This window comes from Tenrec ecaudatus, chromosome 1 (genome assembly GCF_050624435.1).
Source record: "Tenrec ecaudatus isolate mTenEca1 chromosome 1, mTenEca1.hap1, whole genome shotgun sequence".
NCBI lineage: Eukaryota > Metazoa > Chordata > Mammalia > Afrosoricida > Tenrecidae > Tenrec > Tenrec ecaudatus.
Window position 1 is genome coordinate 88262914 of NC_134530.1, and position 12645 is coordinate 88275558.

Consider the following 12645-nt stretch of genomic DNA (forward strand, 5'->3'; position numbering starts at 1 on the left):
AAAGAATTTAGATCAACCATGGAGAAGTCCATTGACATTAACTTCACTAAGGCAGTGTTCTTATCCTTGAAAACGATGACGAAACCTCCACTCACTGCAGATGCCCTCTGCATGCCACTGACTGGAGTAAAAGCAGGTCCGAGCAGCCATGGTGCCCATCCATGGTACCACAGTGGGCTCGAGCACAGGAATCACTGTGAGGCTGGCGCGGGACTGGGCCGCGCGTCCTGTTGTGCATAAGATTACTGTGGGTCAGAACCAAGTTGATGGCACTTCACAGCGACAACAGCAAGGTGAGAGCATCTCCAGTGCACAGACTGCTTTCGGCCCCATCTTCTGCTTGCACGCCCCACCGTGAACACCTTGGACGGCCCTCTCCTTTGTACTTTTCCTCCCCAAACATGCTACAACTTGAGCCCCTGCTGCCTTTACCTCCCTGTGAGGATCCACAATACCAACAGGGGAAAGCCCTCCGGCTACATGGAGTCAGGATTTTTGTGAACTATCGGCACATTAAACATGTCATGCAAATTGTTACCATACATGTTAAGTAATGCTAATATATGAAAGTTAGCATTCATTAGCCTTTCAGGAAGGAAGCTTGTGGGGTTTGTTGTTCTGTAATCATTTACTCCGATAAGTAGGCTTTCATTTCATGCCCCCGGGGCTGTGTCTCTTTGCCTCTCTTTTCTATTAGTTACTTGTTTGCAAAGACAAAAGATCTGCCGAGATAGTAGAGTGAGGAGACTGACTTGCGCAGATGTGATCAGAATAGTGGAAATGCAGGATAGTGGTTACCTTCTGGATTGCAAGCATCGAGACAAACGCTGCAACATTTATTCAATGGAGGGGAATTTCTAAATCTCTGAATGTGATCATGTGTAAACAAAAGCCTGGATGTGCTTCCTGGAGAACATACCAGCCAGACCCGAATGGCATTAATAATGCTGACCTAAGGTCTGTGAACTTGTCGATACGTATAGATTTCTCTGAAGTAGAAACACTCCGGTGTTCTCCAGCATTTCTTTTGTGGCCGTGTGAGGAAAGATCCTGTTCGGAGTACCAAAATAAGTTCTATTATACTGAGTTTCATTCATAAGCTAGTCAGGATATTTTCAGATAGTTTCTGAAGTTTTTTTTGTTTTTTTTTACCACATGTAAGTTTTCTCATGAGATTTTCAACAAGTGACAGTGTAAGCAAAGATCAGGGCAGCTATTGCAAATACGTACTCAAACATGCACTGAATACTGTCTTGTCCACCTTTTCTTTCCTGGCAGGTGTCACTTTTTTTTTTAACATTTTATTAGGGACTCATACAACTCTTATCACAATCCACACATATACATACATCAATTGTATAAAGCACATACATACATTCTTTGCCCTAATCACTCTCAAAGCATTTGCTCTCCACTTAAGCCCTCTGCATCAGGTCCTCTTTTTTTCCCCCTCCCTCCCGGCTCCCCCCTCCCTCATGAGCCCTTGATAATCCACAGATTGTTATTTTGTCATATCTTGCCCTATCTGGAGTCTCCCCTCCCCCCCTTCTCTGCCGTCCATCTCCCAGGGAGGAGGTCACATGTGGATCCTTGTAATCAGTTCCCCCTTTCCAACCCACTCACCCTCCACTCTCCCAGCATCGCCCCTCACACCCCTGGTCCTGAAGGTATCGTCCACCCTGGATTCCCTGTGCCTCAGGTGTCACTTTTTAAAAAAGGATCAATCCTCCATAAAACTACATGGTGGATGTATCCATCCTCAGGATCTTCCCCTTTACTTGTTTTGAATACTTGTTTCTGCTCACTAGCATGCTTCTGCAGTTAGTGGTGTCTCAGTGAGTGCATTTTGAATGGAGTTGAATTCTTTAATTAGTTTTAGTGTGAAACCCTGCCCTCTGTACCTTTGTCCTAGATTCCAGACCCTAGGGTGATGTGTAAAATGGATATTGCTATCTGAGAAAATGAAGGAGAGGCTTTGCAAGAAGATGTCCAGTTGTTTTAATGGTGTTGAGACTGGCGATGTCGGTGTATTGCTTTGATACATTCTATCTTTCTAAGAAAGAAGGAAATCCCAACAGGCTCTTTGCCCCTCATTTTCAAACATCTAAGTCCTATTTCCTTGCATGTTGACCTTCCCGTAGCCCTTGGTGGCAAAATGGAATCTGCCCTCTCTGTGTCTTTCTACTTTCCTCCATCAATTGTCCTGTCCATTCATCTTCCTAGACTGGTGCTGCTTTCTCTTGGACCCCCTAGTCCATCAGAATCCTTCAACAGTCTGCTACAGCTGCCTCAGAGCCACTGCTTCAAGAAAGCCCCTCCCCACTCCTACAAGGCGTTGCTCTTCTGTCCTTCCCACACCACACGCCACAGAGTCTCTCTTATGTTACTTGGAGGCACACGTGTTTTCATGCTGTGCACTTCTCTCTCCGTTAGATTCTAGCCTCACTGAGCGTCATAGTTTTACAGTACCTTTATCTTCTCTGTAACACTCAACCAGTGAGCAAGGCACAGAGCAAGGGGGTCGGATAACTGTCTTCTCAAGAGAGTGAAGGGAAGGATGCAGAAAAAGGAGAGCGAACCCCAGCTCCCAGTGAGTGACCCCAAAGTGCTCCATAGTCTCCCGAGACGTAAACCGCCACTGGAGCAGATAGCCCTATCTTTCACCTGTGGAGCATCTGCACCATGCACCTTGCCACAAAAGCTCCTTTCAAGAGGAGAAGGGGTAAACATATGAATTTCTCTCTTCAGTACACTCCAGAGGTTAGATTTGGTGAGGTGTCAGTGAACAAAGTCAAAGGAGGTTCTTGCCCTTCAAATTGTTAGTGTCGAATAAAACTTCTCATCAGTTTGTAGCAGAGGCGGCCAGCATTTGCAGGACCTCAGTTCCTTGTGGGTCTGGAAGTAAAATTAGTATGTCAGAGTTCTCCTGGCCTCACCGGCTGTATTTTTGCCCCAGCCAAGGGAGCTGGCCATTCCTTGACTCGGGCCACACAGCTCGGGAGAGAGCACCGCTCAGCATCCCTGTGGGCACTTGGTGACCATGCGAACAGGTCGTCCTCCACACAGAAAGCTGTGTCCGCTCTGTCTTCCCTTTTTCTGCCTTCCAGTGATTGTACATGTGTCAGTGGTTTGAAATAGACCTTGAATCTGCCTGACCACTTCCAAATCAAAAGATTCCAACTGAACAGCTTGTCCTTTATCAGATTTGAATTACTTTGTTGAGATAGTTTTTAATCTTAAAAACCTATCACCTGATGTTGGTACAGAGATTTTAATATCTTTCTCTTCAGAGTTGTTTTTTTTCCCCTCCCAAAGACAAGAAAGCACAAATGTATTCCTCAAAGCAAACTGCCGCGGGGGTTTGCATCATGCTCAGGAAACGGGGGAAGGCTATTTCAGACTCCACAGTAATGTCACCTGTAAGCGGTCGTAAATGCTTTAATGGAATTTAGTCCTCCTTCCTGCTTATTTAGGGGCAGAGGTGTAAGATGCCTTGGAAATAGCAAAAACTGGGATTCTATGTGACTGTTAGCCACACAATCGGTCGCCCCCAGTTCTGAGCGCGTGGCCACTGTTGTGCCCTCCCCAGAGACACCTGCCTGATTGTCCACAGCACTGCAGATGGGTGCTCGCTCCATGCCTGTCCCTTAGAGATTATTGCCAGCACTCCCTCAGGTCCTCTCGCTGTAGTGTGCTCAGAGAGAGCTTTCCTGAGCTATCCATTCTCCCAGCTACTACCTTCGGGCAGAGCTTCGGTTATCTAGTAAAGGGCTATAGATTAGCAATGCCGCTGTCACTTTCTGGAGTGCAATCTTTCTACAGATGAGATCAAAGTCTGGGGTTTTGATAGTTACTGTGTGTTTAAAATCAAACTAAGATCCTTGGGTAAAATGAAGAAATGCATTAATTAGAGGGAAATCATGATCAGATTAATGTAGATAAAAGCTGGCAAAAGCCCCTTATAGGAATGTATTCCATGATGTTAGAAACAGCCTGTGATGATACTGCCAGTGTTGGTAAAAAAAAAAAAACCCAAAATTATAAAAAGCAAATTTCTTTATATTTCAGAATCAAATAATAATTTGATCGGTAATATTCACTTTTTCCATAAGAACTTGTTCACTGAGATTATATAACTACATTGATTTACCTACTGACTTAATAAAAAAGCCATCCAGTATCCCTGTGTCTCCTCCCCAGAATTCTTAAAACCACCTTCATTAATCTCCCCTTCAAAAATTTTTTCTGGATTTCATAATTCCCAGTTAAATGCATTTGATTACTGTTATTATAATTAGGGAAGAATTATAAATAATAAATACATGAATGTGATATAATACAGTAAACATAGTTTTATATATAATTAATTAATGCATGGCCCCTTTATTATATATTCTTTTATATTCATGTTGAAATCGCTTATCTGAGCAAGTATAATTGATTCACTCTGGTATATATAGTTGTTTTAATAAAAGTTTAAATTGAGGCTTTTGTCCAGCAGTGTAACTAACTCCCTTACCTGCTGTTTGTCTGCGGAGGCGAATCCGATCACACCCTGCTTAGGTCATATCATTGCTGGACCTACTTCCTGGTACAGGTGATCACCCTACCTGCTGTAATGGCAGATGAGACAGGAGTCCTCCCTCCCTCCCTCCCTCCCTCCCTCCCTTCCTTCCTCCCTCCCTTCCTTCCTTCCTTCCTTCCTCCCTCCCTTCCTTCCTTCCTCCCTTCCTTCCTCCCTTCCTCCCTCCCTCCCTCCCTCCCTTCCTTCCTTCCTCCCTCCCTCCCTCCCTTCCTTCCCTTATTGGTCATGTATCTTTGATTTCCCCCAGAAGCTGACTTTCTGTAGAATACTATTCGTCCCATTTTTGACTTGAGTAATCTGAGCTGGCCAGGCTCCTTGTAGTTGTAACATACTTTTTTATTTTAAACACAGCCAAACCATCACCTCTCTCACCTTTTGGTCTATCATTTTTGTATATATTTTTTAAAAAAACAGAATAAGCATAAACTTTGGAGTAGTCTAGCAACCCCTGAGGGCCCCAAAGGCCTCTGGGAATGCTCTGAATCCAAGGCTGTGAGGTTTGTCCTGTGGTTGAAGAAAGGAAGACATCTGCTTTTGAGAGTCTGAATTATTAGTATGCCAAGCCTTCAAGGAACCCTGGTGGTATAATGGGTTATGCGTTGAGCTGCTGATCAGAAGGTCAGGTGTTCGAACCCACCAGCTGCTCCATGGAAGTAAAGACAAGGCTTTCTGCTCCTGAAAAATGTTAACAGCCTTGGACACCCACAGGGTCAATTCTAGTCTGACCTACCAGGTCACAATGAGTCAAAATCGATTTGGTGGTGGTGAGTTTGGGTTTTTCAGCTTGAGAAGCCTTTTTTCCAATGGCAAAATGTATGTCATACAAGAATAGAGGATGGGGGTGGGGGTGTGTGAGGCAAACCTATCCTGATTTAGTAAGCTCACTGTAGGCAATAGAGAACTGCCTTCACACACAAAGAAATGCCATGTACCTTGGGATCAATGGCAGGCTGTTTGTGATGCCGTTGGTAGGGCCAGCATGCCACAGCACTCCTGTGCTACGTCTGAGACAAGCAGCAGGCCAGTGCATGCCGCTGTACCTGAGTGATCAAACCAGGAGCTTGCATTCCGGCATCTCTCTGCAAGCACTTAGTCTTACTTTGAAAAGCTACCGTCACATACCCTTCATTCTTTTTGCCATTTTCCTCCTCCACTGACCTACCTATCCTGTGAAATAACACTGCCCCCACCTGACTCCCCCCCCCCCCCCCGTCCCCGCCTTCAAGTCACTAACAGGTTTAACAGGTCCTTTCCTCTCCTAAGTTCCTCCTTCTCTCCCTCACCCTCTTGGTGTGCACACAACAGGGACTTGTAGTCCAGCCATCTTAATGTGCAATTCGTGGTTAAGATTTCTTAAAATCTCTTCAAGTAAAGCAAGTGGCTGAATTTAAAAATATTTTCCTGAGTTGTTTAGCGTGTTTTTTTGTTTTGTTTTGTTTTTGTGGGACTTCTCTCATTCTAATCATGGTTGACAGAAGCCTGTAGGATGCATCAGAGCCAAGAGGTTACTCAAATCTGTGCACGTTGGTGTGACACAGAATGAGCAATATCAGTACAGCCATATTGCTAGACAGCAGAACACACCAAAGATCCAGACCGCCTGAGAGAAAGCCAGCGGGGGCTTGCGGGTGACCCAGTGGTTCAAACAGGGCTTTACCGTGAGCCGAAAAGATGGCAGTCCAAACCTGGTATCAGCTCCCCAGGAGAACGATGTGCTTCCTTAAAGATCACAGCCTCTGAAACCCTGTGGGGCATCTCTCCTCTGGCCCGTAGGGTCATGGTCATCAGACTTGCCTTAATAGCAGATGAGATATAGGCGTTAATGTACAATCCCTGTTCAAAGGAGTGCGAGTGCAACAAAGTGTGTCTTATCACTGCACATAGAATCTCCCAGGCTCCTCTTCTGTACAGCACTGGTGCAACGCAACCATAGGCACTGGCCGCTTGGGTCTGTTTGACTTAACCCTTACCAACGGGACCTGGACCAGATTGCGGGGAACACCATCCCAACATGTGTCAAACAAGGCAGGGCAATGTTCTGTTGCACACCAAACCAAAGTCAGGGAAGCAGCTGGTGCCAGTGTAGAAGAAGACTCTGGAAAGGAATTTGGTACCAATACCTCTGTGCTCTGTATTTTATTTAATTGCAAAGCATTCTAGATAAATGCTATTTATCTAGAAGAAGGGTAAAATAAATAAACAAACCCTAGGTCTTTTACAACTAAAGGTTAGAAGTTGGAAATTATTTTAAGCACTTGTCTGTCTGAAGATTCTAGTTCAAGGAGATAAGTAAAGAAATGTTTAGAAAAGTGAAGACAAGTTAACCTGCAGCTCCCTCTACCCCACAGCCAAAAAATACATTCGAGGAGCAGAGTCAACAAAAATCAGTAAAATAAAACGCAAAAGACCACTGAATTTTTTTCCCCCTCCAAAGTAGAAGCGCCCAAGGGCAGGTACAAAAACCAAGAACAAAACTTCCGCGCATTGTAAGAAGATGGAAAACTGAAGTGTGGCCCCCAACATCTCTTGGTCCACTTGATGAGTTCGAGCCTGAGTGGAAGGGTCCTAGGGTGGAGGAAGGTCACATGCCAGTGTTCTGAACATACTGTGTGCTTCAGGAAGATGCCAGCCACTCTACCAGGCCGATAAACTCAGTGTGTTCTAAGTGGTTTTCCTCCTGCTGCCCAGAGATCCCATTGACTCCTTCCAGAAGGCTCTTGTCCTCTTCAATAGCCAGCTAGAGAGGCGCAGGAATGCATCAGGGAGTGAGGCGGTGTGAGAGGCAAGGCTGTCCATTGAGCTGCTTTCCTGCCCTTCCTACCTAACGTCTTTCTCCCTGTGCTCTCCCGACGAGGGTATGTCTTTCTGACCCCAACGCTCATTCGTGTTTAACTCCGAAAGTATACTGTGCAAATGGCTTGCATGTTCTAATTTGTATAGCAAAGAGAGAAACAAGCAAACAAACAAACAAAAAAGAAAACCAAACAGCCTACCTGAGTCCTAAGTCGACATCCTCTTACACCAAGTCTTTGGAAGCCAGCCCTTTAACCCCCTTTTGACTGTCTAAAAAGCCCCTGCCAGCCAAACCCCCTCGCTAGCTGCAGTGTTTGCACATTTCCTCGTTCATCAGCTGCGGCGGCTCAGAGACTGTGTGTTTTGGTCTTGTTTGTGTGTGCAATCTCGTGCTGCTTCCTGAACGCATGTGTCCCTTCCCTTCACAGCCTACTCGACACCCAGCACCTCCCCCGCAAACCGATTCGTCAGTGTTGGACCACGGGATCCAAGCTTTGTAAATATCCCTCAACAGACACAGGTGGGCCGCTCTCATCTTTTCTGTATGTGATGCAGCTTGTTTTATTTATCAGGTGCATTTGAACTTGTCTTTCTGGCCGTACAGGCTGCATTTCCCTGCCCCTGTTCAGCCCTCCTTCCTCCCCTGGCCACCTCTCCACGTGTTCTCAGACACACCGTGGGGAACGCTACCTGCAAGTTTTCCTTCTTGTACGGAGCAGGTAGAAGAGGAAGGCTTCTCCCCCAGAACTGCTAATGCAACGGCCAGACAGTTCCACAGCGCTTGCTAGGGTACAGTGCCTCCCACAGGACCTCCCGTGGCTCCCCGGGCACACACCTACAGATGAGGCTCCCAGGGACATGGAAGTAAGGTCTGGGGGCCCAACGTCAGGATGGATGCTGGGAATGAGGGGCAGCTCCTCCTCTAGATGCCTCTCAAAGGAAGAAGGTTTTATGAGACCTGCTAAGTTTCTGGTGTTGATCCAGAAATAGGTGTGGTTTGCTTCCTGGCTTCTGCTGGTCACAGGGAAAACCCAGGTGAGCAGGTGAGCCGCCAGGTCCGAGTTTGAAGGTAGGCAAGGGAAAACAGAGGACTCCAGGACATCTGGAGCTTGGGGTTTTGAATAGATGACTCAGTTTTGTGCTCTTGAAGGTCAGGAGGTGGGGGAGGGATTGAGGGGGGTTGGGGTGGGATGGGACTTTTTTCTGAGTTTTGAAATGGTGTCTATGCGTGGAGAAATATTGAAAGACTTTCAAGTTCAAAGTAGTATATGTAGAGGAATCAAAGGTTTGTGAGATGGAGTGAGATTGAAGTTTCAAAAGATACTCCTCTCTAGATACATAATTAGAATGTGGCCAGACAGTCTTGTTATTGACCTGAGGAAAGTATTTTCCCTGTGAGGTTTTCAACATGGTTATTGATGGGGGTGGGGGTGTGGGTGGGGACAGGGGCAGTTCCCTGGGATACTGGGTGGATATGCCTGGGTGTATAATCTCCAGATGCCTAATTGCTAACGACTCATCTCTGTGTGTGGAACGATGACCAGGTGCTTGTGCACAGGACAGATTGGCCTCCCAGGGTTCATTGCTCTCTCTGTCGAGGGATTCAGTTTATCGCTATGTCGACAGCACGGGGTAAGCTGCGCTATATCTCACACTCCTGCAGGGTCACAAAGAGCGCAGCATCAGAGGAGGCAGCTGGGAGGGGCGGGGGACTGGAAAGGAGGGGGAAGCTTAACCCTTGAATTCCTCACTTGTGCACTTTCTTCTTGGACTGGTTTGCACATGACACTGGAACGAGAATCTCCTATTTGATGCCTCCCACAAAATTCCCCAAGCTTATCATAAACCTCTTTAGCCACACATTCACACACTCCCCCAGTGAATGCAGTGTGGACTCATGACCTCAGAGTGTTAAAATAGAGGAACACAGGTTCATTTTACACTGTTGGCTTCTGTTTTCGAATCCAACATATAAGGGGGTTCTTGAGAACAGGAGCTCCGTATCAGAGGGCACGCTCAGGTTAAGAACTTCCCAGTGTCCAGATGGCATTATGCATCCTGGGTTTGTTGTTGTTTACATAGGCTTTGATTCACAGTCCCAGGTTGCTGGACCCTGTATTCCTTCTGTGGATATTCCGATATGGCTTTGTTCCACAGATTCCTTATTTAACCCAGAAAGCAAGTCTTCATGATGTCGATGGCACAAGAATCCAATTCCTTGAAATCCAGATCTTCCACGCATCTGGATGGATGATGTCATGCTGCCCATCCTGGCATCAGGATCCACATTTGTAGGTTTCCATTAGCTGTTTGGCTTCACGAGGACGACAGCTTTCATGTGTCTCGCCACAGCACCACCTGCCACACTTGGCTCCAAGAAAGACATCCCCAATTGTTTGTGAGAAAGTTTACTAATGGGTTTGTCGTTTACCGGCTCCCATCAGATGAGATATTCTGAGGTAGAAAATCATGTACTCAAATGGAATTTTAAGGTATAATATATAAGCTCTCTTTTATAAAGGAGGAACAACTTTCTGTATTTGTGTTTGGTATAAATATAGATAAAATATAAATAATATAAAATGTAGACTAAAAGCAATAGGAAGGCTTGGAAAAGAAACAATTCTGTGAAGACACTAGTTCAGAAGACATTTTTTTTTAAAGCTGGAAATTGTATAGACCTCCTTTGAATGTGGTCCCTGGACTAATCAGCAATCCCCTGGACAAGCTTGCATTTTTCTATATCAATACCTTTGCTATAAGCCATAAAATGCATATTAATTAAACCACATAGAATGTTTTCTGGGAAAACAAAATGTAAAAAATAATAAATAAATTGAGAGTCACCTACACAGTACTTGAGCTACCTAAACGCAGAAGAAATTTCTTACACATAAATCCATAAACAAATGCAAATGGCTTCCTTTCTCCCCATGACGAGTTCCCAATGGAAATCTCTTAAAATGCCTGAAGCATCATCCCATAAAAGACTGATTCGATATAATTTCTGTTTTTTTGCAGAAGCTAGAACTTGAACTAATGCACAGGCATTATAAGAAGGCACCTTTCTGCGTCTCATAAAGCCTTAAAAAAATAGAGTTATTTGATTATATATAGCCTCTATTGAGCATTTTCTGTGTGCTAGATACTGTAGGTACATAATCTAACTAAACTTTATAGCCGCCCAATGCGGTAGATGTAATTATACCAACTTACATTGTACTTATAAGCAGATGCAATTCCACTTTATAGATGTGAAAGCTGAGACCAGAGAAGATGGTTTCTCTTCCTAAGGCCACACAGCAATGAGTGAAACAAGAATTTGCACTCATTTCTGTCTGACGCCTGGACTCTCTAACCAGGGGCAGTAGTATACTGAGCCTGGTGCCCACCTTTCTGGGGAGACATTCAAACAGAGATTGATGTTCAACTCTCAACAGCGCTAGTAGAGGATTGTCTTCATTTAAATCTGAGGTCATATCCAAATCTAATCATAAGAGCCCTGTAAGACAGCAAGTAAAGGGTGGAACGTTCATCGGCAAAACCCACTCTAATTGTGTGCATCCTTGTCCCAGGCCCAGCACATAGTGGGATTTCAGCAGACATTGTTTGAGTGCTTTGTAAGGGTACCTGGAAATCAAGACCTTTTCTTCCTGCAGTCATGATGCATGTGCTTGGGGGAAATACAGATGAGAAAAATCCTAAAAATCTCTTGTAGTTCCACTGCTAACATTTATGTATGAATCCATCCAGGCTGTTTACATGCATACCAGTATATTACAAAAATAAGATAAAATTATATAGACTGGTAACCTGCTGTTTCTTCCCCTTAACAATATATTATGGCCTTCTTTCCATGTAAATTGGAAAAAATTGAATATTGGCTTTTATTGCACCTATTCATCATCTGTAATGATTGGTCGGGAAAGATAACATGGATAATTGAAAGCCATTTTTCCTCCTCCTTCCCCTTCAGTCCTTTTTTCCTCTCAAGGATTCCTCCCTTCGTGGAGACAAAATTGCCTTCCCTTTAGTGTTACCTAAGCTAGTTTTCTTTCTATTTGCATTGTCAGTCTGACCCCAGCTTTTGACTCTTTTTAGACATTCCTGCCAAGTTGTCTGCCCATTCCTCTGCCTCACCCGCCAGCTGCCTCTGGCAGTATCCATATAGGCTTCTCACGTTCCTGCTCCATATTGTAGCTCTTCATTAACACAAGAGGTGGTCAGTTACTTCCCTACATCTTTTAGAAGACCTGCCTTTCCTTCAAGCACCAGTACCCACCCCGCCCAGTATTGCCTCTACAACAGTTCGTAATTACCATATAGAAAAGTCTCTGGGGCATTCAGTATTTACTTCACTCTGGACTCTATTGATGTACCCAGCACGCCCACTGAATGCTATAATATAATCTTAGAGAACGTGCCCTGGTCTCAAATAGCAGAAAGCCAATGGACATTTCAATCGCATCCCATAATTTAATCTGATCCCTGAAAATGAGAGCCATTAAAGAGGGCATTTATTTAAGGGGGAAAAAGTTCATATTTCATCATCAGGTAATAAATAGAAATACCAATTCCCACACAGAAGGACTGAGCAAAGAACTCATTTTGATTCAGGTTCTAGTTTAATCAGAATGTTCAAATAAAATGCTTAACCTGCAGAACTCCAATGAGGACTAATTCTTTAAAATGAAAAATGAGTGCAAACAATATTAAATCCAGGCATTTTCCCCCTATTACCCAAATCTATCACTGTTCTGCATCAACAGAATTGTGGTATCTGAAATGCTATTTAAAACCAAATTACCATTTGGGCTATTAGAAGAATCGTTTGGCATGGCATGGGCTTGATTTGTTGACAAAAAGGCACAGGTGCTGTAACCTTTGCTTAATAAATCACTTAGCTGCCTGACTTGCAAACCAGGCGACTGCCTTTGCCTCATGAAATTTACAAATGTATGCACAAGCCACACACTCCACTGTGCCGGAAACCAGTGGATTTGGAGAGGTCCCCGCATAGCTAAGTTGTGGGCACAGCACCCACTGTCTGCCTCTGGGGCGGGTGTGCACGAGGCACGTGGTGAGGCAGAGTGTCATTAGAGTATTTCCATCTGTTGCCATCCTGGGCGCCACAGCCCTGAAGCTTGCTGGAGATGCGAGCGCTTTGGCAGTCTGCAAAACACTTGGTAAAGGCCGTGCTTTCACCACTCAGTGTGGAATGAGCCGACACAGGGTCTAGTTAACTCAGAATGTTCAAATAGCATATT

General features: G+C 44.8%; 1 protein-coding gene across 4 annotated transcripts in view; it reads left to right on the top strand.

Annotated features, from left to right (window-relative positions):
- The window catches only part of NFIA (nuclear factor I A), a 422222-nt gene that overhangs the window by 372376 nt on the left and 37201 nt on the right, over window positions 1–12645 (top strand). For 2 of the 4 annotated variants that reach the window (XM_075556946.1, XM_075556938.1), the window contains exon 10: window positions 7807–7898. The exons of the other annotated variants lie outside the window; for them this stretch is intronic. In XM_075556946.1, coding sequence (XP_075413061.1) covers window positions 7807–7898 — 92 coding nt within the window. The remainder of the gene's footprint in view (window positions 1–7806; window positions 7899–12645) is intronic. 4 annotated transcript variants of the gene reach the window in all.